This window comes from Oncorhynchus masou, chromosome 27, assembly GCF_036934945.1.
Source record: "Oncorhynchus masou masou isolate Uvic2021 chromosome 27, UVic_Omas_1.1, whole genome shotgun sequence".
Taxonomy (NCBI): domain Eukaryota; kingdom Metazoa; phylum Chordata; class Actinopteri; order Salmoniformes; family Salmonidae; genus Oncorhynchus; species Oncorhynchus masou.
The window spans coordinates 51872826-51896051 of NC_088238.1; the positions used below are offsets into that span (position 1 = coordinate 51872826).

General features: G+C 41.7%; 1 protein-coding gene across 1 annotated transcript in view; it reads right to left on the reverse strand.

The window, feature by feature from the left end:
- The window catches only part of LOC135516395 (serine/threonine-protein phosphatase PP1-beta catalytic subunit-like), a 38659-nt gene extending 17155 nt beyond the window's left edge, over positions 1-21504 (reverse strand). Inside the window, exon 1 of the mRNA XM_064940671.1 lies at positions 21371-21504. Within this exon, the coding sequence (XP_064796743.1) occupies positions 21371-21503 (133 nt within the window). The 5' untranslated portion in view covers position 21504. The remainder of the gene's footprint in view (positions 1-21370) is intronic.
- Between the last annotated feature and the right edge of the window lie 1722 nt (positions 21505-23226).

Here is a 23226-nt window from a genome sequence, read left to right on the forward strand (position 1 = left end):
GACAACACACCATCCTTCAGCGAGAAATTCCATAATTTGGCGTTTTGTCAATGGTGGTGGAAAACGCTGTCTCAGGTGCCTGCTCCCCCCCAAGATGAATGGGTTTGACCATGCGCCACTGCTTTGATTGGTGCAGCTAGAAATCATGTGTCTATCCTATAATATAAAAGGCAACCGAGAAAGAAAATTCCTAAAACGTACTTATCTATTTTGTTCTGTTGTTACATTTGTATTGGTGTTTCGTTTCATGTCCGATGCGCTCGGGGTGTTGTTTGATATCATTTGCGGCATTCATCATGAGCAAAGTCATTGTGGCCTATCATTTCAATTCCCCTAACCATGGTATGACTTGGCATTGCTGTTGCGCAGCCAAATAGCCTACCCTATCCATTACAATGTAGAAAGATGCGTCTCTAGTCCAAACCGTTCAATAGTTAAGCTATCCATATTACCAGAGTTTTATCTTATTATTTATATTTATATTGCGGATTCACAGAAACAATTTATGGAACATGCCAAAACTTTGGATATAACAATAGATAGCAAAGTCAAAAGATACTGGTTTCCACTATCCACCTGTGGCAACATTTTCCCTAAATATTTCTGACAAATCCAGCTCCAGAATAAACCATAGCCTAGCCAGCTGGCTAATCTATTGAATGCGTTGTAGCAACAACAGATAACATTAGCTAGCTAAAAAAGGTCAACAGCCGTCAGTGCCCTGGTTGTTGTTATTTCTCCACTCCACGTGGAAATCACCACAACGTCCCACCCCAAATTCGTGAATAGGTATTAGCAGCAGGGGTTGGAACCGAAATAATTTTCACATCGTTTCGTTCTGAAAATAACCATTTTTTTTGTTCCGTTCAACTGTTCTAACCAACAAAATAATGTTCTGATCCAGTTCGTAAAAAGTTACGTTTATATTGTTCCTTTCTGTTCCGTTTAAAAATTGTTGAAATCATTTTATTTTTATAGTTGGCTTAACATTAAATTACTTTACCAATCAGTGCGGATTGAGAAGCTTGCTATATTGCGGGCAAGCTATTTACATCCATTGGACAGACGAGTGTCGGGCGTGAAATGCGACTGAAATCTTATGAGTTGGGAGAGCGCGAGGGAGGCTGGGCGAGTGGGCATTTTATTGTTATGACATACAGTACCAGTCAAAAGTTTGGACAAACCTAATCATTCAAGGGTTTTTCTTTATATTTAATTATTTTCTACATTCTGCATGCTGTCCGGTCCTCTGGCAGTCTCTATGGGGGAGCCACAGAGTTCAATTCTCGGGCCGACTCTTTTCTCTGTATATATCAATGATGTTGCTCTTGCTGCGGGCGATTCCCTGATCCACCTCTACGCAGACGACACCATTCTATATACTTTCGGCCCGTCATTGGACACTGTGCTATCTAACCTCCAAACGAGCTTCAATGCCATACAACACTCCTTCCGTGGCCTCCAACTGCTCTTAAACGCTAGTAAAACCAAATGCATGCTTTTCAACCGATTGCTGCCTGCACCCGCATGCCCGACTAGCATCACCACACTGGATGGTTCTGACCTTGAATATGTGGACACCTATAAGTACCTAGGTGTCTGGCTAGACTGCAAACTCTCCTTCCAGACCCATATCAAACATCTCCAATCGAAAAACAAATCAAGAGTCGGCTTTCTATTCCGTAACAAAGCCTCCTTCACTCACGCTGCCAAGCTTACCCTAGTAAAACCGACTATCCTACCGATCCTCGACTTCGGCGATGTCATCTACAAAATTGCTTCCAACACTCTTCTCAGCAAACTGGATGCAGTTTATCACAGTGCCATCCGTTTTGTCACTAAAGCACCTTATACTACCCACCACTGCGACTTGTATGCTCTAGTCGGCAGGCCCTCGCTACATATTCGTCGCAAGACCCACTGGCTCCAGGTCATCTACAAGGCCATGCTAGGTAAAGCTCCGCCTTATCTCAGTTCACTGGTCACGATGGCAACACCCATCCGTAGCACGCGCTCCAGCAGATGTATCTCACTGATCATCCCTAAAGCCAACACCTCATTCGGCCGCCTTTCGTTCCAGTACTCTGCTGCCTGTGACTGGAACGAATTGCAAAAATCGCTGAAGTTGGAGACTTTTATCTCCCTCACCAACTTCAAACATCAGCTATCTGAGCAGCTAACCGGTTGCTGCAGCTGTACATAATCTATTGGTAAATAACCCACCCATTTTCACCTACCTCATCCCCATACTGTTTATATTTATTTACTTTTCTGCTCTTTTGCACACTAATATCTCTACCTGTACATGATCATCTGGATGTCATAAGGTGAATTCACCAATTTGTAAGTCGCTCTGGATAAGAGCGTCTGCCAAATGACTTAAATGTAAATGAAATGTAAATCTGATAATTTATCACTCCAGTGTTAATCTGCAATATTGTAATTATTCGCCTACCTCCTCATGCCTTTTGCACACATTGTATATAGACTCCCCTTTTTTTCTACTGTGTTATTGACTTGTTAATTGTTTACTCAATGTGCAACTCTGTGTTGTCTGTTCACACTGCTATGCTTTATCTTGGCCAGGTCGCAGTTGCAAATGAGAACTTGTTCTCAACTAGCCTACCTGGTTAAATAAAGGTGAAATAAAAAAATAAAAAATAAAACATTGTAGAATAATAGTGAAGACATCAAAACTATGAAATAACATGTGTAGTAAACAAAAAAAGTGTTAAACAAATATATTTGATATACTTCAAAGTAGCCACACTTTGCCTTGACAGCTTTGCACACTCTTGGCATTCTCTCAACCAGCTTCACCTGGAATGCTTTTCCAACATTCTTCAAGGAGATCCCACAAATGCTGAGCACTTGTTGGCTGCTTTTCCTTCACTCTGTGGTCCAACTCGTCCCAAACCATCTCAATTGGGTTGAGGTTGGGTGATTGTGGAGGCCAGGTCATCTGAGACCGCACTCCATCACTCTCCTTCTTGGTCAAATAGCCCTTACCTTACACAGCCTGGAGGTGTGATGGATCATTGTCCTGTTGAAAAACAAATGATAGTGGGACTAAGAGCAAACCAGATGGGATGGCTTATCGCTGCAGATTGCTGTGGTAGCCATGCTGGTTAAGTGTGCCTTGAATCCTAAATAAATCACTGACAGTGTCACCAGCAAAGCACCCCCACACCACCACCTCCATGCTTCACGGTGGGAACAACACATGCGGAGATCATCCGTTCACCTACTCTGCGTCTCACAAAGACATGGCTGTTGGAACCAAAAATCTCAAATTTGGACTTTCCACCGGTCTAATGTCCATTGCTCGTGTTTCTTGGCCCAAGCAAGTCTCTTCTTATTATTGATGTCCTTTAAGTAGTGGTTTATTTGCAGCAATTCGACCATGAAGGCCTGATTCACACAGTCTCCTCTGAACAGTTGATGTTGAGATGTGTCTGTTACTTGAACTTTATGAAGAATTTATTTGGGCTGCAATTTGAGGCTGGTAACTCTAATGAACTTATCCTCTGCAGCAGAGGTAACTCTGGATCATCCTTTCCTGTGGCGGTTCTCATGAGAGCCAGTTTCATCATAGCGCTTGATGGTTTTTGCGACTGCACTTGAAGAAACTTTAAAAGTTCTTGAACTTTTCCAGATTGACTGACCTTCATGTGTTAAAGTAATGATGGACTGTCGTTTCTCTTTGCTTATTTGAGCTGTTCTTGACATAATATGGACATGGTCTTTTACCAAATAGTGCCATCTTATGTATACCAAACCAACTCGTCACAACACAACTGATTGGCTCAAATGCATTAAGGAAAGAAATTTCACAAATTAACAAGGCACACCGGGTAATTGAAATGCATTTCAGGTGACTACCTCATGAAGCTGGTTGAGAGAACGCCAATAGTGTGCAAAGCTGTCATCAAGGCAAAGGGTGGCTACTTTGAAGAATCTCAAATTTAAATATATTTTGATTTGTTTAACACCTTTTTTGTTACTACATGATTCCATATGTGTTACTTCATAGTTGTGAAGTCTTCCCTATTATTTTACACTGTAGAAAAAAGTACAAATTAACAAAAACCCTGGAGTGAGTAGGCGTGTACAAAATCTTTAAAAAATATATTTTCCTTTATTTTTTTCCACTAACCCTACCACCCCTCCACTAATTGGAGTAAACTAATGAACAACACCACTTGGTCTTCTACTTCCAGCCTATAGATACTATATACATTTTACAGACAATCTATTTTACAATAGTTATATTTTGTTTGTTTTTAGTCCTGTACTTCCTTTACCCTCAACCTTTCCCATCTATTTCTCAACACCATACATATTGGATTTCTGTTTGTTATTTTCTTGTTATTGGTCCCACCCTTCAGCTACATTCAATCCCTCCCATCGATCTCTTAAAACCATCCATATTGAATTTCATATATTTTTCAACTGTGCGGTGATGGTTCACAAAAGTTCTGAACCATTCGATTCTCATAGTTTCTACAGATTGTAAATTAAACAAACATTTTTGTACTATATTATTGTTGATTGACTATGACTTTTCAAATCACCTTGTATTGCTATCTGCAATGTTAGATCCAGGTAAATGTTGCAATTCTTCCGCCATTCTTGGACCTGTGACCAAAAACAAGCTATATATGGACAGTACCAAAATAAATGATCTAATGACGCGGTCTCTTGGCAGCAAAATCTGCAGAGCTGGGAAGGTTGTATCCCCCATGTATATACCATTCTATTGGTTGCAAGAATTTTGTAGAGAGTGAGTCTGGAAAAAAATGCACGGAATGGAAAAGAACGCTATTAACCATGCTTTTAAAATAATTTTTATGTTCCAGAACAGTATAGATCACTTTCGTTCTTGGTTTTGATTCTGTTCATTTATTTATTTTCCAGTTGCTTATTCGTGGAGCTGGCCCTGTGTGCGTGTGCGTGGTGCGCATGCATGTGAATGAAAGACAAAGGAGAAATAGATCAATAGTGAGTTATAGTGAACCATGAGAGACAATAACCACAAGTATACAGTATGCTGCTTCCACGCATGCATGGTGTGTGTGTGTGTGTGTGTACACCACCATAGGGGCATGTGGGTAATTACTCAGAGGGAGACAGCTGCATCTGTTGACATTTAATGAGGGATCAGTAGGGGGGAGTGGGGGGAGATGAGTGGCACAAAGGCTCACCGTTAAGGAGGTGAGACCACCATTTGAGGGGGTAACCAGGAACCTCCAACCCTGGGACGTGTTCATTAGGCAAAAAAAGGGAAAACATTGAGAACCCAGAAAATTAAAACGGATTTTCCTATTGGTGAAGTTCAAGTAGTACTTTTTCAGTTTCAAAATGTTTTTTCCCCGTTTGGTGCGGGCTGAAAATGACCCTGTTGTACAGGTGTTGAATTCATAGCCTATGACCCAGGGAGGAGTGTTAATATTTGTTTTCTTGTGGATGGTGATTTTAATGCGGGGAAACTGAAATCCGTTTTACCTCATTTTTACCAGCATGTCACCTGTGCAACTTGAGGCCCTCACTCGCCCTCCCTTTGGCAAATCAGACCATCACTCCATCCTTCCTGCTAACAAGCAAACTCAAACAGGAAGTACCAGTGATGCGTTCAATACAGAAGTGGTAAGATGAAGTGGATGTTAAACTACAGGACTGGTTCTCTACCACAGACTGGAATATGTTTGGGGATTCATCCGTTAACATTGAGGAGTTTACGACATCATTCACCGGCTCCATAAATGTTTTTTGTAAGATTGTATTTTATTATATATTTTTTGAACAATACAAAACATACAAATGGCAACATACAGACACAACACAAACATCCACAACGTCACCCCTGCCCAGACCCACCTATCTCCATCGCCTGCATGGCCTCAACCGAGATACTGTTGTGAAGAAGTTTAAAGCCGGATTTGGATACAAAAAGATTTCCCAAGCTTTAAACATCCCAAGGAGCACTGTGCAAGCGATAATATTAAAATTGTAGATTTGCAGTGGTCTGATACTCCTTCCAAGACCTGGCCGTCCCTCTAAACTTTCAGCTCATACAAGGAGAAGACTGATCAGAGATGCAGCCAAGAGGCCCATGATCACTCTGGATGAACTGCAGAGATCTACAGCTGAGGTGGGAGACTCTGTCCATAGGACAACAATCAGTCGTATATTGCACAAATCTAGCCTTTATGGAAGAGTGGCAAGAAGAAAGCCATTTCTTAAAGATATCCATAAAAAGTGTTGTTTAAAGTTTGCCACAAGCCACCTGGGAGACACACCAAACATGTGGAAGAAGGTGCTCTGGTCAGATGAAACAAAAATTGAACTTTTTGGCAACAATGCAAAACGTTATGTTTGGCGTAAAAGCAACACAGCTCATCACCCATCCCCACTGTCAAACATGGTGGTGGCAGCATCATGGTTTGGGCCTGCTTTTCTTCAGCAGGGACAGGGAAGATGGTTAAAATTGATGGGAAGATGGATGGAGCCAAATACAGGACCATTCTGGAAGAAAACCTGATGGAGTCTGCAAAAGATCTGAGACTGAGACGGAGATTTGTCTTCCAACAAGACAATGATCCAAAACATAAAGCAAAATCTACAATGGAATGGTTCAAAAATAAACATATCCAGGTGTTAGAATGGCCAAGTCAAAGTCCAGACCTGAATCCAATCGAGAATCTGTGGAAAGAACTGAAAACTGCTGTTCACAAATGCTCTCCATCCCACCTCACTGAGCTCGAGCTGTTTTGCAAGGAGGAATGGGAAAAAAATTCAGTCTCTCTATGTGCAAAACTGATAGAGACATACCCCAAGCGACTTATAGCTGTAATCGCAGCAAAAGGTGGCGCTACAAAGTATTAACTTAAGGGGGCTGAATAATTTTGCACGCCCAATTTTTCAGTTTTTGATTTGTTAAAAAAGTTTGAAATATCCAATAAATGTCATTCCACTTCATGATTGTGTCCCACTTGTTATTGATTCTTCACAAAAAAATACAGTTTTATATCTTTATGTTTGAAGCCTGAAATGTGGCAAAAGTTTGCAAAGTTCAAGGGGGCCGAATACTTTCGCAAGGCACTGTATTTAGCCATTGTTAGTGGCCTTTACCTTCTGCTCAGGCACCAGCTGTTGTTTAGCCTGGATAATACCTGCCAGCCTCGGACTGTTTTTCTCCACTACAACGGCAGATTCCTGCCGTAAACCCTGGACCATTGATCATCACAGCTAGCTAGCTGCCACTGAGTGACCCAGCCCCGAAGCTAGCCCTGAGCCAGGCGCATCTACCGGCTAGCAAACAAAATTACCACATCACCTCTTTCGCCATCTGGCCCGGGTCCATTCATCGACACGGCGCCCCGCCGTACCACCACGACTGGTCCGCAGGCGTAATTTCATCCGCTGTGCCTTCAACCGGTCTTTGCCGGACGTCGGAGCAGACGCTTCTACCTACCCTGGCCTGCTAACTTTAAAACGCTGTGTCTCCCACATGCTAGCGTAGCAACGACTACCCCGCGACTTCCCTGTTCCATCTATTGCTGCATCCTGGACCCTATGATCACTTGGCTAAATAGCTGATGCCTGCTGGACTGTTCATTTATCACGGTACTCCACTTTGTTTACCTTTGTTTATCTGTTGGCCCAAGCCTCAAACTCAGCCCTGTGTTTCGTTAACCGACCCTCTCTGCCCATTCATCGACATTTTACCTGTTGTTGTTGTCTTAGCCGATTAGCTGTTGTTGTCTTGCCCGTTGTTGTCTAAGCTAGTTCTCCCAATCAACACCTGTGATTGCTTTATGCCTCGCTTTATGTCTCCAAATGTCAATATGCCTTGTATACTGTTGTTTAGGATTTATTGTTTTAGTTTACTGCGGAGCCCCTAGTCCCCCTGTACATGCCTCAGATACCTCCTTTGTCAAACCTCCCACACATGTGGTGACCTCACCCAGTATAACCAGCGTGTCCAGAGATGCAACATCTCTTATCATCACTCAGTACCTGGGCTTTCCTCCACTGTACCCGCACCCCACCATACCCGTCTGCACATTATTCCCTGAATCTATTCTACCACACCCATCTGCTCCTTTTATTCTCTGTCCCCAAAGCACTAGATGACCAGTTTTGCTAGCCTTTAGCCGATCGCTGCAGCTGTACATATTCCATCTGTAAATAGCCCACCCAATCTACCTACCTCATCCCCATATTGTTTTTATTTACTTTGCTGCTCTTTTGCACACCAGTATCACTACATACACACCATCATCTGCTCATCATCATCTGCTCATCTATCAATCCAGTGTTCATTTGCTAAATTGTAATTACTTGCTACAATGGCCTATTTATTGCCTTACCTCCTCACGCCATTTGCACACACTGTATATAGATTTTTTTTCTTCTATTGTGTTATTGACATCACGCTTGTTTATTCCATGTGTAACTCTGTGTTGTTGTTTGCTTTATCTTGGCAAGGTCGCAGTTGTAAATGAGAACTTGTTCTCAACTAGCTTAGCTAGTTAAATAAAAGGTGAAATAAAAAAAATGGATTACAGGCAACATCCACACTGAACTAACGGCAAGGGCTACTACCGCTTGCAAGGAGCAAGACACTAATCCAGATGCTCATAAGAAATCCTGCTACGACCTCTGACTAGACATCAGGCAAAGCATCAATACAGGACTAAGATTAGAATCCTACTAGGCCGCCTCTGACGCTGGACGGATGTGGCAGGGCTTGCAAACTATCACGGATTACAAAGGGAAACCCAGCTGCATGCTGCCCAGCGATGCAAGCCTACCAGGTAAGCTAAATGCTTTCTATACTCGCTTCAAGGCAAGCAACACTGAACCATGCATGAGAGCACAGAGCTGTGTGATCTGCCTGTAGCTGATGGGAGTAATACCTGTAGCCCTTTCCTGCAGTTAAATTATCTAGTGGCCTCATGGGTGGAATGTTAATATTTTTCATAATTTCATAATTTATAAACATTAGTTCAAAAACACTCCGAAAATCCGGTGTTTCTAGTCAAACGGTTTTGTTATATTTCAGTCCTCTGTGACGTGTATAACGTATAATATTGGGATGCAAACTGAAAACTGAATACATTTCAACTCTATATCTGACATGGTACAATTTTCTTAATTTTCAAGCCCATAACCATGTGTGTGAGGTGTATACTTTTGTTTCAATGCAGATTTGTTTCACACTACCAAGAAACACTGTGTGACCCTGATTTAGCCCACTGCATTAAAAAGGTTACAGGTTAACATGTGCAGATGGAATACCAGGACGTGTACTCAGAGCATGCGCTAACCAGCTGGCAAGTGTCTTCACTGTCCAGGCCTGTAATACCAACTTCTTTCAAGCAGACCACCATAGTCCCCGTGCCCAAGAAAGGCAAGGTAACCTGCCTAAATGACTATCACCCTGTAGCACTCACATCTATAGCTATGAAATGCATTGAAAGGCTGGTCATGGCTCACACCAACATCATCATCCCAGACACCTTGGACACACTCCCATTCGCATACCGCCCCAACAGATCCACAGGTGACACAATCTCTATCGCACTCCACACTGCCCTGTCCCACCAGGACAAAAGGAACACCTATGTAAGAATGCTGTTCATCGACTACAACTCAGCATTCAACACCATATTCCCCTCCAATCTCATCAAGTTCAGGACCCTGGGACTGAACACCTCCCTCCGGGGTGTGTGCCTAGTCCGCTCCTGTACTCCCTGTTCAACTAACACTGCGTGGTCATGCAACACCATCATCAAGTTTGCTGACGACACAACGGTGGTAGGACTGATGACCAACGATGTGGCAGCCTATAGGGTGGAGTTCAGAGACTTGTCAGTGTGGTGCCAGGACAACAACCTCTCCCTCAACATCAGCAAGACAAAGGAGCTGATCGTGGACTAAAGGAGAGGCGAGTCACTGGTCTACACACAATGTTGAGTCAATAGGTATTCAAGCCCTTTATGGCAATCCTAAATACATTCCGGAGTGCAAATGTGCTTAAGTCACAGAAGAAGTTGCAGTAATAGTGTTTAACAGGATTTTTAATGACTAACTCATGTATGCCACAAATTCAGTTCTGTAAGGTCCCTCAGTTGAGCAGTACATTTCAAACACCGATTCAACCACAAAGACCAGGGAGGTTTTCCAATGCCTCGCAAAGAAGGCACCTATTGGTGGATGGGTAAAAATGTAAAAATGCAGACATTGAATATCCCTTTGAGCATGGTGATATTATTAATTACACTTTGGATGATGTTTCAATTCACCCAGTCACTGCAAAGATACAGGTGTTCTTCCTAACTCAGTTGCCAGAGAGGAAAGAAACCGCTCAGGGATTTCACCATGAGGCCAATGGTGACTTTAAAAAAGATACAGAGTTTAATAGCTGTGAAAGGAGAAAACTGAGGAAGGATCAACAACATTGTAGTTACTCTACAATACTAACCTACATGACAGAGTGAAAAGAAGGAAGCCTCTATTCCAAAACATGCATCCTGTTTGCAACAAGGAACTAAAGTAATACTACAAAAAAATGTGTCATGAAAACAAAGGATTGTGTTTGTGGCAAATCCAATGCAACAAATTACTGAGTACCACTCTCCAAATTTTTAAGCATAGGGGTGGCTGCATCATGTTATGGGTATGCCTGTAATCGGTAAGGACTGGGGAGTTTTTCGGGATACAAAATACATGGAATGGAGCTAAGAACAGGCTAATTCCTAGAGAAAAACCTGGTTCAGTGTGCTTTCCACCAGACACTAGGACATGAATACTCACCTTGTAGCAGGACAATAACCTAAAACACAAAGCCAATTTTACACTGGAGTTGCTTACCAAGAAGACAGCGAATGTTCCTGAGTGGCTGAGTTATAGTTTTGACTTAAATCTACTTGAAAATCTATGGCAAGACCTGAAAATGGTTGTTCAGCAATGATTAATAACCTATTTGTAAAAGCTTGAAGAATTTAAAAAATAATAATATGTTTTGTTGCACTATCCAGGTGTGGAAAAACACTTGAGACTTACACAGAGACTTACAGCTGTAATCTCTGCCAAAGGTGCTTTTACAAAGTATTGACTCAGGAGTGTGAATATGTACAGCACCAGTCAAAAGTTTGGACACACCTACTCATTCAAGGGTTTTTCTTTATTTTCTACAGTGTATAATAATAGTGAAGACATCAAAACTATGAAATAACACATATGGAATCATGTAGTAACAAAAAAAAGTGCTAAACAAATCCAAATATATTTTATATTTGAGATTCTTCAAAGTAGCCACCCTTTGCCTTGATGACAGCTTTGCACACTCTTGGAATTCTCTCAATCAGCTTCATGAGGTAGTCACCTGGAATGCATTTCAATTAACAGGTGTGCATTGTTAAAAGTTAATTTGTGGAATTTCTTTCCTTCTTAATGCGTTTGAGCCGTTTGTGTTGTGACAAGGTAGGGTTGGTATACAGAAGATAGCCCTATTTGGTAAAAGACCAAATAGGTAAACATTTCCTGTCTTAGATCCTGACAGACCTGGTGTAACGGAGTCAGGTTTCTAGGCCTCCTTGTTCGCACACGCCTTTTCAGTTCTGCCCACAATTTATCTATAGGATTGAGGTCAGGGCTTTGTGATGGCCACTCCCAATATCTTGACTTTGTTGTCCTTAGGCCATTTTGCCACAACTTTGGAAGTATGCTTGGGGTCATTGTCCAAATGGAAGACCCATTTAAGACAAGCTTTAACTTCCTGACTAAAGTCTTGAGATGTTGCTTCAATATATCCACATCAATTTCCACCCTCATGATGCCATCTATTTTGTGAAGTGCACCAGTCCCCCCTGCAGCAAAGCACCCCCACAACATGATGCTGCTACCCCCGTGCTTCAAGGTTGGGATGGTGTATGTCAGCTTGCAAGCCTCCCCCTTGTCCCTCCAAGCACAACGATGGTCATTATGGCCAAATAGTGCTATTTTTGTTTCATCAGACCAGAGGACATTTCTCCAAAAAGTACGATCTTTGTCCTCATGTGCAGTTGCAAACCATAGTCTGGCTTTTTTTATGGCAGTTTTGCTGAGCGGCCTTTCAGGTTGTCGATATAGGACTCATTTTACTGTGGATATACAGTGCCTTGCAAAAGTATTCGGCCCCCTTGAACTTTGCAAACTTTTGCCACATTTCAGGCTTCAAACATAAAGATATAAAACTGTATTTTTTTGTGAAGAATCAACAACAAGTGGGACACAATCATGAAGTGGAACGACATTTATTGGATATTTCAAACTTTTTTAACAAATCAAAAACTGAAAAATTGGGCGTGCAAAATTATTCAGCCCCTTTACTTCCAGTGCAGCAAACTCTCTCCAGAAGTTCAGTGAGGATCTCTGAATGATCCAATGTTGACCTAAATGACTAATGATGATAAATACAATCCACCTGTGTGTAATCAAGTCTCCGTATAAATGCACCTGCACTGTGATAGTCTCAGAGGTCCGTTAAAAGCGCAGAGAGCATCATGAAGAACAAGGAACACACCAGGCAGGTCCGAGATACTGCTGTGAAGAAGTTTAAAGCCGGATTTGGATACAAAAGATTTCCCAAGCTTTAAACATCCCAAGGAGCACTGTGCAAGCGATAATATTGAAATGGAAGGAGTATCAGACCACTGAAAATCTACCAAGACCTGGCCGTCCCTCTAAACTTTCAGCTCATACAAGGAGAAGACTGATCAGAGATGCAGCCAAGAGGCCCATGATCACTCTGGATGAACTGCAGAGATCTACAGCTGAGGTGGGAGACTCTGTCCATAGGACAACAATCAGTCGTATATTGCACAAATCTGGCCTTTATGGAAGAGTGGCAAGAAGAAAGCCATTTCTTAAAGATATCCATAAAAAGTGTCGTTTAAAGTTTGCCACAAGCCACCTGGGAGACACACCAAACATGTGGAAGAAGGTGCTCTGGTCAGATGAAACCAAAATGGAACTTTTTGGCAACAATGGAAAACGTTGTGTTTGGCGTAAAAGCAACACAGCTCATCACCCTGAACACAACATCCCCACTGTCAAACATGGTGGTGGCAGCATCATGATTTGGGCCTGCTTTTCTTCAGCAGGGACAGGGAAGATGGTTAAAATTGATGGGAAGATGGATGGAGCCAAATACAGGACCATTCTGGAAGAAAACCTGATGGAGTCTGCAAAAGACCTAAGACTGGGACGGAGATTTGTCTTCCAACAAGACAATGATCCAAAACATAAAGCAAAATCTACAATGGATTGGTTCAAAAATAAACATATCCAGGTGTTAGAATGGCCAAGTCAAAGTCCAGACCTGAATCCAATCGAGAATCTGTGGAAAGAACTGAAAACTGCTGTTCACAAATGCTCTCCATCCAACCTCACTGAGCTCGAGCTGTTTTGCAAGGAGGAATGGGAAAAAAATTCAGTCTCTCGATGTGCAAAACTGATAGAGACATACCCCACGCGACTTACAGCTGTAATCGCAGCAAAAGGTGGGGCTACAAAGTATTAACTTAAGGGGGCTGAATAATTTTGCACGCCCAATTTTTCAGTTTTTGATTTGTTAAAAAAGTTTGAAATATCCAATAAATGTCGTTCCACTTTATGATTGTGTCCCACTTGTTGTTGATTCTTCACAAAAAAATACAGTTTTATATCTTTATGTTTGAAGCCTGAAATGTGGCAAAAGGTCGCAAAGTTCAAGGGGGCCGAATACTTTCGCAAGGCACTGTAGATACTTTTGTACATGTTTCCTCCAGCATCTTCACAAGGTCTTTTGCTGTTATTCTGGGATTGATGTGCTCTTTTCGCACCAAAGTATGTTCATCTCTAGGAGACAGAACGCATCACTTTCCTGAGCAGTATGACACCTGCATGGTCCTGTGGTGTTTACACTTGCGTACTATTGTTTGTACAGATGAACATGGTACCTTCAGGCATTTGAAATTGCTCCCAAGGATGAACCAGCATTGTAGAGGGTTACAATTGTTTTTCTGAGGTCTTGGCTGATTTCTTTTGATTTTTCCATGATGTCAAGAAAACAGGCACTGAGTTTGAAGCTAGGCCTTGAAATACATCCACAGATAGGCAAATTGACATCATTTGAGTCAATTGGAGGTCTATCAGAAGCCATGACATAGTTTTCTGGAATTTCCAAGCTGTTTAAAGGCTTAAAGGCACAGTCAACATGGTGTATGTACACTTCTGACCCACTGGAATTGTGATACAGTGAATTATAAGTGAAATAATCTGTCTGAAAACAATTGTTGGAAAATGTACTTGTGTCGTGCACAAACTAGCTGTCCTAACCGACTTGCCAAAACTATAGTTTGTTAACAAGATGTGTAGTGTAGTGGTTGAACAACTAGTTTTAATGACTCCAACCTAAGTGTATGTAAACTTCCGATTTCAACTGTATGTCAAGAACAGCTCAAATAAGCAAAGAGAAACGACAGTCCATCATTACCTTAAGACATGAAGGTCAGTAAATCCAGAAAATTTCAAGAACTTTCTTCCAAGTGCAGTCGTAGAAACCATCAAGCGCTATGATGAAACTGGCTTTCATAAGGACCGCCACTGGGAAGGAAGACCCAGAGTTATCTCCGCTGCAGAGGATACGTTTAATTCGAGTTAACTGCACCTTATATTACAGCCCAAAATAAATGCTTTGCAGAGTTCAAGTAACAGACATCTCATCGTAAACTGTTCAGAGGAGACTGCATGATTCAGGCTTTCATGGTCGAATTGCTGCAAAGAAACCACTACTAAAGGACACCAATAAGAAGAGACTTGCTTGGGCAAAGAAACATAAGCAATGGTGATTAGACTGGTAGAAATCTGTCCTTTGGTCTGATGAGTCCCAAAGTTGAGATTTTTGGTTCCAACTGCCGTGTCTTTGTGAGACGCAGAGTAGGTGAACGGATGATCTCCGCGTGTGGTTCCCACCGTGAAGCAGGAGTAGGAGGTGTAATGGTGCTTTGCTGGAGACACGGTCAGTGATTTATTTAGAATTCAAGGCACACTTAACCAGCAAGGCTACCACAGCATTCTACAGTGATACGCCATCCCATCTGGTTTGCGCTTAGTGGGACTATCACCTGTTTTTCAACAGGACAATGACCCAACACACCTCCAACCTGTGTACGGGCTATTTGACCAAGAAGGAGAGTGATGGTGCTCCATCAGATGACAAGACCACCACAATCACCTGACCTCAACTCAATTGAGATGGTTAGGAATGAGTTGGTCCACAGAGTGAAGGAAAAGCAGCCAACAAATGCTCAGCATATATGGGAATCTAAAATATAGAATCTAAAATAATTTGTTTAACACTTCTTTGGTAACTACATGAGTCCATGTGTTATTTCAATGTAGAAAATAGTTGTTTTTTTTAAATAAAAAACTTGAATAAGTAGGTGTGTCCAAACTTTTGACTGGTACTGTATGTAAATTAGACATCTCTATTTCATTTTCAATAAATGTCTAAAGACATGTTTTCACTTTGTCATTATGTGGTATTGAGTGTAGATGGGTGATACAAATGTTTTAATCTATTTGAATTCAGGTAGTAACAACATTTGGAATAAGTCAAGGGGTATTCTGAAGGCACTGTATCTACAGCCGATTGTCTAGTCAGCCCTACCTATATGTATGTCACGTGGGCTCCCTCTCTGACCTCTAGGTCACCAGGCTGCTCGTTATCACGCACACCTCCATCCCCAGGCGTTTCATGTCTGTGCGTTGTTCGTGTTTCTTGTTTTGTATTATGTTTCGTTCATTCATTCCCTTATGTTTCGTTCATTCATTAAACGTATTCACTCCCTGAACTTGCTTCCTGACTCCCAGCGCACACGTTACAGAATAACACCTCACCTAAGGGAAGCATCAGGGAGTCATTTATTTATTTTTGTGTTGGAGGTGATGTCGGGTCCGGGTGTCTGAGCTACCTGGGAGGCCTCATCCGGTTTGTTGGACTTCCATGCTTCGGCTGGCTCGATGGGCTCCCATGCCTCAGCTGGGTGTACAGGTTCCTGTGCCTCGGCCGGATCATCGGGCTCTCACGCTTCAGTCGGTTAGTCAGGTTTCTGCGCCTCAGCGGAGGCAACCGGTCCGCTCCTGATCCCCGGGATCGTCCCTTTGGTTGGCGTCCTGCGGCTGGAGCCACGTGCCGGGGAGGGGGGTACTGTCATGTGTGCTCCCTCTCTGGCCTCTAGGTCACCAGGCTGCTTGTTATGTCGCACACCTGTCACCAGCGTTACGCGCATCAGCGCATAATGACACTCACCTGGATTCCATCAGCTCCTTGATTACCTATATATGTCACTCCCTTTGGTTCCTTCCCCAGGCGTTTCTGTTTCATTTTCATGTCTGTGCGTTGTTCGTGTTCCTTGTTTTGCATTATGTTTTGTTCATTCATAAAATGTATTCACTCCCGATTCCCAGCGCACACATTACAATGTACATATATTCCTCAATTACCTCGTAGTCAGCACATCGGCTCGGTACTGGTACTCCCTGTAAATAGCAATTTTTACTCGTTTTTTCAGCGCGTATTTACTCCTTGTGCTACTATTTCAATTTTTTGTTCATCTTTAACTCTACATTGTTGGAAAAGGACCCATAAGTAAGTATTTCACTGACAGTGTACACCTGTTGTTTACGGAAGCATGTGACAAATAGATTGATTATATTTTGACATATGATTGAGACGTGAGAGCAGCTAGCGTATAACAATGAATAGACCAACTAGAGCTGGTGTGTGCGTGTTTGTGTGTGAGATGAAGGGGGTTCTATCAATGGTCTGACTTGCTGACTGCACCCCTAACTAAGGCTTGACTGTTCAGCAGAGAAAGTGGGCCAGCAGCAGCCCCATAACATTCCTCCTGCTAACACACACACACACACACACACACACACACACACACACACACACACACACACACACAGGACCAGATCCAGCCAATTTCCCCCTCCGAGTTTTCTCAGTGCTGTGGAGGTCTCAGATTACCTCTGGGTCAGTCTCAGGCACAATTGGCTCGGCAAATATCCATCTTCTCCACAACTGTTTCACACTCTCTCTGTGGGACACTGTCTCAACTCCAAACCAAGCCAAAGATGTTTATATTGGCGCATCCATAACATGGGGTCTGCCAGTTTCATCGTATGCGTATATTCAACGTTTGTCCATCACTACTTCGGTCCATTTACAGAACACACAGGAAGAACAATGTCTTTGAGTTTGACTTTCGTGCCTAAGAGCACATACTGTAGCCTCCCCCATCTGGAAAACCTGTGTGCTTCCGTGAGACATCATGCCCAGCTAACTACTCATAACTGGCTGTGTGGACACAACAATAGGTTACCTACAGGACCAGGAGCACATAACCCTTTACACTCGTAGTTCTATGTTGCATTAATAATACAATATCTCAGAATAACAGATTGTTTTTGCCAAGTACACAGTCTTAAACTTTAGGAGAAAACTGACAAAATTCTAAATGTAGCCTACTTCAGAACAAACAGGCACTTTCCAAATGGCTGAGACCTAAACTCAGTGCACTTACAATGTACCTTACAGCGTGAAAGTGCCTACTTGTGAACAGAGCCGCCTGTACATGTCTCTGTGGCTGGTACAACATAATTGCCATACTAGAAGAGGAGCAGAGCACTCCTTGAATTCCTTATGATTACTACACTAAATAGAAAACGCTGTAAAGTGCTGAAATAAAACATGCCAGAAATTTACCACACGCACAAATAGCTTATTTCTCTAAAATGTTGTGCACAAATTTGTTTAAATTCCTTTTTACTGAGCATGTATCCTTTGCCAAGATAATCCATCCACCTGACAGGTGGCATATCAAGAAGCTTATTAAAATTCATTTGGGATTGGTTTCCCGTCCACCGATTAACATGAAGTTGTAAGTGTGAAGAAAATTTCCCAGGACTGGCCAATTAAAAGAAAAGATTAAGATGGACAAAAATCCCACAGAAACTAGACAGAAATATGGCTTTTTGTTTGCAACTCTACCTAGAAGGCAAGCATCCCAGAGTTGACTCTTCACTGTTGACAATGAGACTGGTGTTTTGCGGGTACTATTTAATGAAGCTGCCAGTTGAGGACTTGTGAGGCGCCTGTTTCTCAAACTAGACACTAGTGTACTTGTCCTCTTGCTCAGTAGTGCACCGGGGCCTCCCACTCATCTTTCTTTTCTGGTTAGAGCCAGTTTGCACTGTTCTGTGAAGGGAGTAGTACACAGCGTTGTACGAGATCTTCAGTTTCATGGCAATTTCTTGCATGGAATAGCTTTCATACTCAACTAGTATAAAGAAGGACAATTTTATTGCTTCTTTAATGTTAACAATTTTCAGCTGTGCTAACATAGTTGCAAAAGGGGTTTCTAATGATCAATTAGTCTTTTAAAATAATAAACTTGGATTAGCTAACACAACATGCCATTGGAACACAGGAGTGATGGTTGCCTATAATGGGCCTTTGTACGCCTATGTAGATATTCCATTAAAAATCAGCCTTTTCCAGCTACAATAGTAATTTACAACATTAACAATGTCTACACTGTATTTCTGATCAATTTGATATAACTTTAAAGGGACAACATTTAAAAAAAAACATTTCTAAGTGACCCCAAACTTTTGAACGGTCGTGTGTGTGCGAGTGTCCTCTAAGGCTGCCTTTACACTTGCATCCCAATTCTGAAAGTTTGCCCAATTCTTGCCAAAAGAGCTTATCGGATTTGTCATAACACCAATTAGTGGGAAAAGATCAGAATTAGGCTGCCTCTGTAAACGCAGCCTAAGTGACATAATGCCAATAGGCAACTGACTCAGTAACTGCAGTGCAGTATTAGCATTTGCCTATATGGTGATAAAGGCAAGCATTTGTTGAAGGGTTCTTTGCAACAGATGAATTGGTTAATCAAGTTGGAAAGTCCAACAATTGTCTTCACTCTACATCCATCTAGTAACAATAAACTGTAGGAGTATCTCATTATATTATCATAAATATTCAATCAAGTGTATGCTTTTATGTTATGCTTTACATATAGTAGACAGTCTACTTAAGAAAAATACTAACTTACCTAATTATGTAGGTTAGACTTGTTCACATTTCTGCACATCAAAACAAATCAATATCTAGATCGATTGATTGTGGTTCCACCTCTAATTATCCGTGAGTAGCCTAGAGAGGAAATTGACCCAATACTCAGTTTTTCCTAAAATAGCCTAGGCCTACATCCTTTCATTCAGCCTACCAATAACAGTATAATTCCAAACCAACACTTTAGAGTTTTGCCACTTTGTAAACATTTAAGCAACAAAACTCATATTTTGTCAGATTGTAACAGTTTCAAATTACGTTATTTTAGCAAAACCGAGTGTCAATATAGCAGAATTGGGGGATTGGTAGACTTCGGGATTTTGGCATTGAAGCCCTTTCTCTACTTCCCCAGAGTTAGATGAACTCATGGATACAATGTTTATGTCTCTGCATCCAGTATGAAGGAAGTTAGTTTCGCGAGCCAATGCTAGCTAGCTTTAGCACAATTACTGGAAGACTATGGTATTTGCTAGCACGCATTTATTTTTATTTATTTTACCTTTATTTTACTAGGCAAGTCAGTTAAGAACAAATTCTTATTTTCAATGACGGCCTAGGAACAGTGGATTAACTACCTGAACAGCTTCTTCCCCAAGTATTAAGACTGCTAAATATACTGAACAAAAATAGAAATGCAACAATTTCATTGATTTTACTGAGTTCATTTGGAGGAAATCAGTCATTTAAGTAAAACTAATTAGGCCCTAATCTATGGATTTCAAATGACTGGGAATACAGACATGTACATGTTGGTCACGGATACCTTTTAAAAAAAGAAATGGGCTTCAGGATCTCTTCACTATATTTTTGTGCATTCAAATTGTCATCGATAAAATGCAATTGCGTTCTTTGTCGGTAGCTTATGCCTGCTCATACCATAACTCCACCACCACCATAGGGCACTCTGTTCACAAACCACTCGCCCACACAACGCCATACACGTGGTCTGCAGTTGTGAGCACAGTTGGATGTACTGCCAAACTCTCTAAAACGACTTTGAAGGCGGCTTATGGTAGAGAAATTAACATTAAATGATCTGGCAACAGCTCTGGTGGACATTCCTTATATTTTTATTCAGTGTAGGTAGTTAAATAGTTAACCAATATCTACCAGCAATATCTGCACTGACCCTTTTTGCACTAATCTCTTTTGACTCATCACATACGCTGCTGTTACTGTTTATTATCTATCCCGTTGCATAGTCACTTTATCCCTACCTACATTATATGTACATACTGTATGTACCTCAACAACCTCATACCCCTTCACATCGACTTGGTACTGGTACCCCATGTATATCGTTATTCATTTTGCATTTATTCCTAGTGTTATAATTGTTCTATATTTTTCTACTATTTAAAAATAATAATCTCTGCATAGTTGGGAAGGCCTGTAAGTAAGCATTTCACCAGGGTATTAGCAACACCCCCCCTCTCTTTTTTTACTGACAGACGACCAATTAGCTATGTCAGCTAACCATTTTTTGATTGGTAGTTAGTCTAGCCAGCTATCTGAACTTGAAGTTATCGTGGCCGAATACCTACCGGGCACATGCCCAGTGGCCCTGACCTGTTTTGCAGTGAGGTGGGTGGCCCTCCAACCAAAACTTGCTTAGGGTCTCCAAAAGGCTAGAGCTGGCACTGCATTTCACTGTTAGTCTACACCTGTTGTTTATAAAGCACGTGACAAATACATTTTATATGAGTTACCTTAGACTTCAAGTCATTGCGATAACTCCAGTTAGTAACTTCCTTTAAACCGCAAACAGAGACAATTGTGCAAACAGCAATTTTTTTTCAAACTTCATGCAGAGACATAACAATGGTATCGACGAGTTAATCTAACTCTGGGGAAGTAGATAAAGGTTTTCATTTCCGAAATGTTGAAGTATCCTTTCACCACGGCTAAACCTATACGCTTAAACTCCAGGGGCGTATTCATTACGCCTATTCTGTTGCAAAACGTTTCTTAAACGAAATCCAAACGGAACGAAAGGGGGAAGGACCTTCCTGAATTTGTCCAATAGAAACACTCGTTTTAGCAACTGTTTGGCTAGCGATTTTACACCCCGGTCTCCCCTTCCCTCGAACCAGGGCCTCCACTGCAAGGACAGTGTTTTAAACCGCAACGCAATGGCCAGCCCCCTGATTTGAAATGTGATTTAAAAAAATATAAAAGCTATGATACACTCACCCTCTAATAATCGGGCGATCAGTGAGTCGACGTCCAATTCCCCCTCCGCCATTTCTGTAGTGGGTGGTGCTCTCAAACAGCACTCTCTCTCTCCACTGCTTACTGCTGCCACAGTCCCTGGCAGGCACCGCATAAACACCGCCGCGGACTCACAGCCAGCGGAATGCACGTTCCCGGGTCTCTCTGCCCGAAGGTGTTTTGTACTGGGAAAACACTGTAGACCTATACTGTAGGCCTATAATGCCACAGGTTCAATGGTAATAACACAGCTAAGAACATGTAGGACTAATCATAATAGGTGTATGCTAGTGTCTGTGTGTTAAAGATCAATAACACGTATGCAGAAATAGCCAAATAACCTATTGAATGAAATACAATAAAGGCCTATGCATAATGATGATTAGCCATGGCCATATTTCACTAAGGGGAATTGCAAATTTGCAATTTCTTAATTCATTGTGTAATGCTTATAATGTTTTAGGATTTTTTTCTCACATATAAAACATCTCAGTAGTCTATTTGTAAATCACTTCAAAATGGGTGAATTTAATTGATTGAAATGACTGGAAATCTTGTAAACTGTTTTTATTACTCCTGCAATGGGATTCTTGAATCTCTTGGAGTTGAGAACTGAAAGTCTCGCGTAATTGGTCAGATGCTCGATTAACGGTGCCATTATGTTGATGTAGTCTGTCCACGAGAGATTTCGGAGACTCGAGAGGGCGATGGGTCAACTGTCGATTCCAAATTTGACTTTTGGTGCCTCCCTCTGGCCACATGGCGCGCTGCATGATCCAAAAGCCGAAATAATGCACCAGTATAAATGTGTACACTGTGGCACTGGTGACTATATCCTTTACCTCTATCCAAGACAGTATAGGTTACCAATCTGTGTTATATATACTGAACAAAAATATAAAAGCAAGAGTTTTACTGAGTTACAGTACACATTTTTATTTATTTTACCTTTATTTTATTTTTTTCAATGACAGACTAGGAACAGTGGGTTAACTGCCTGTTCAGGGGAAGAATGACAGATTTGTACCTTGTCAGCCAGCTCAGGGATTTGAACTTGCAACCTTTTGGTTACTAGTCCAATGCACTAACCACTAGGCTACCCTGCCGCCCCAGACTAAGGGCATAGTCTATTGAAATACATTCATCAGGCCCTAATCTATGGATTTCACAAGACTGGGCAGGGGCACAGCCACTGGGGGGCCAGCGCCAGTCAATCAAAAATTACTTTTCCCCCACAAAGGGGCTTTATTACAGACAGGAATATCCCTCAGTTTCATCAGCTGTCTGGGTGCTGGTCTCAGATGATCCCACAGGTAAAGAAACCGGATGTGGAGGACCTGAGCTGGCGTGGTTACATCTGGTCTGAGGTTGCGAGGCCGGTTGGACGTACTGCCAAATTATTTTTAAAAAAACGTTGGAGACGGCTTATGGTAGAAAAATGAACATTCAATTCTCTGGCAACAGCTCTGGTGGACATTCCTGCAGTCAGCATGCCAATTGCACGCTCTCTCAAAATTGACACATCTGTGGTATTGTGTTGTGTGCCAAAACTGCACATTTAAGAGTTGCCTTTTATTGTTCCCAGCACCTGTGTAATGATCTTGCTGTTTATTCAGCTTCTTGACATGCCACACCTGACAGGTGGATGGATTGTCTTGGTAAAGGAGAAATGCTCACTTACAGGGATGTAAACAAATTTGAGCACAACATTTTAGAAAAAAACACTTTACATGTTGCATTGATAGTTTTGTTCAGTATATACAGTGGGAAGAACAAGTATTTTTGTTATTTCTAAAACAAAAATCCAGAAAATCACATTGTATGATTTTTAAGTAATT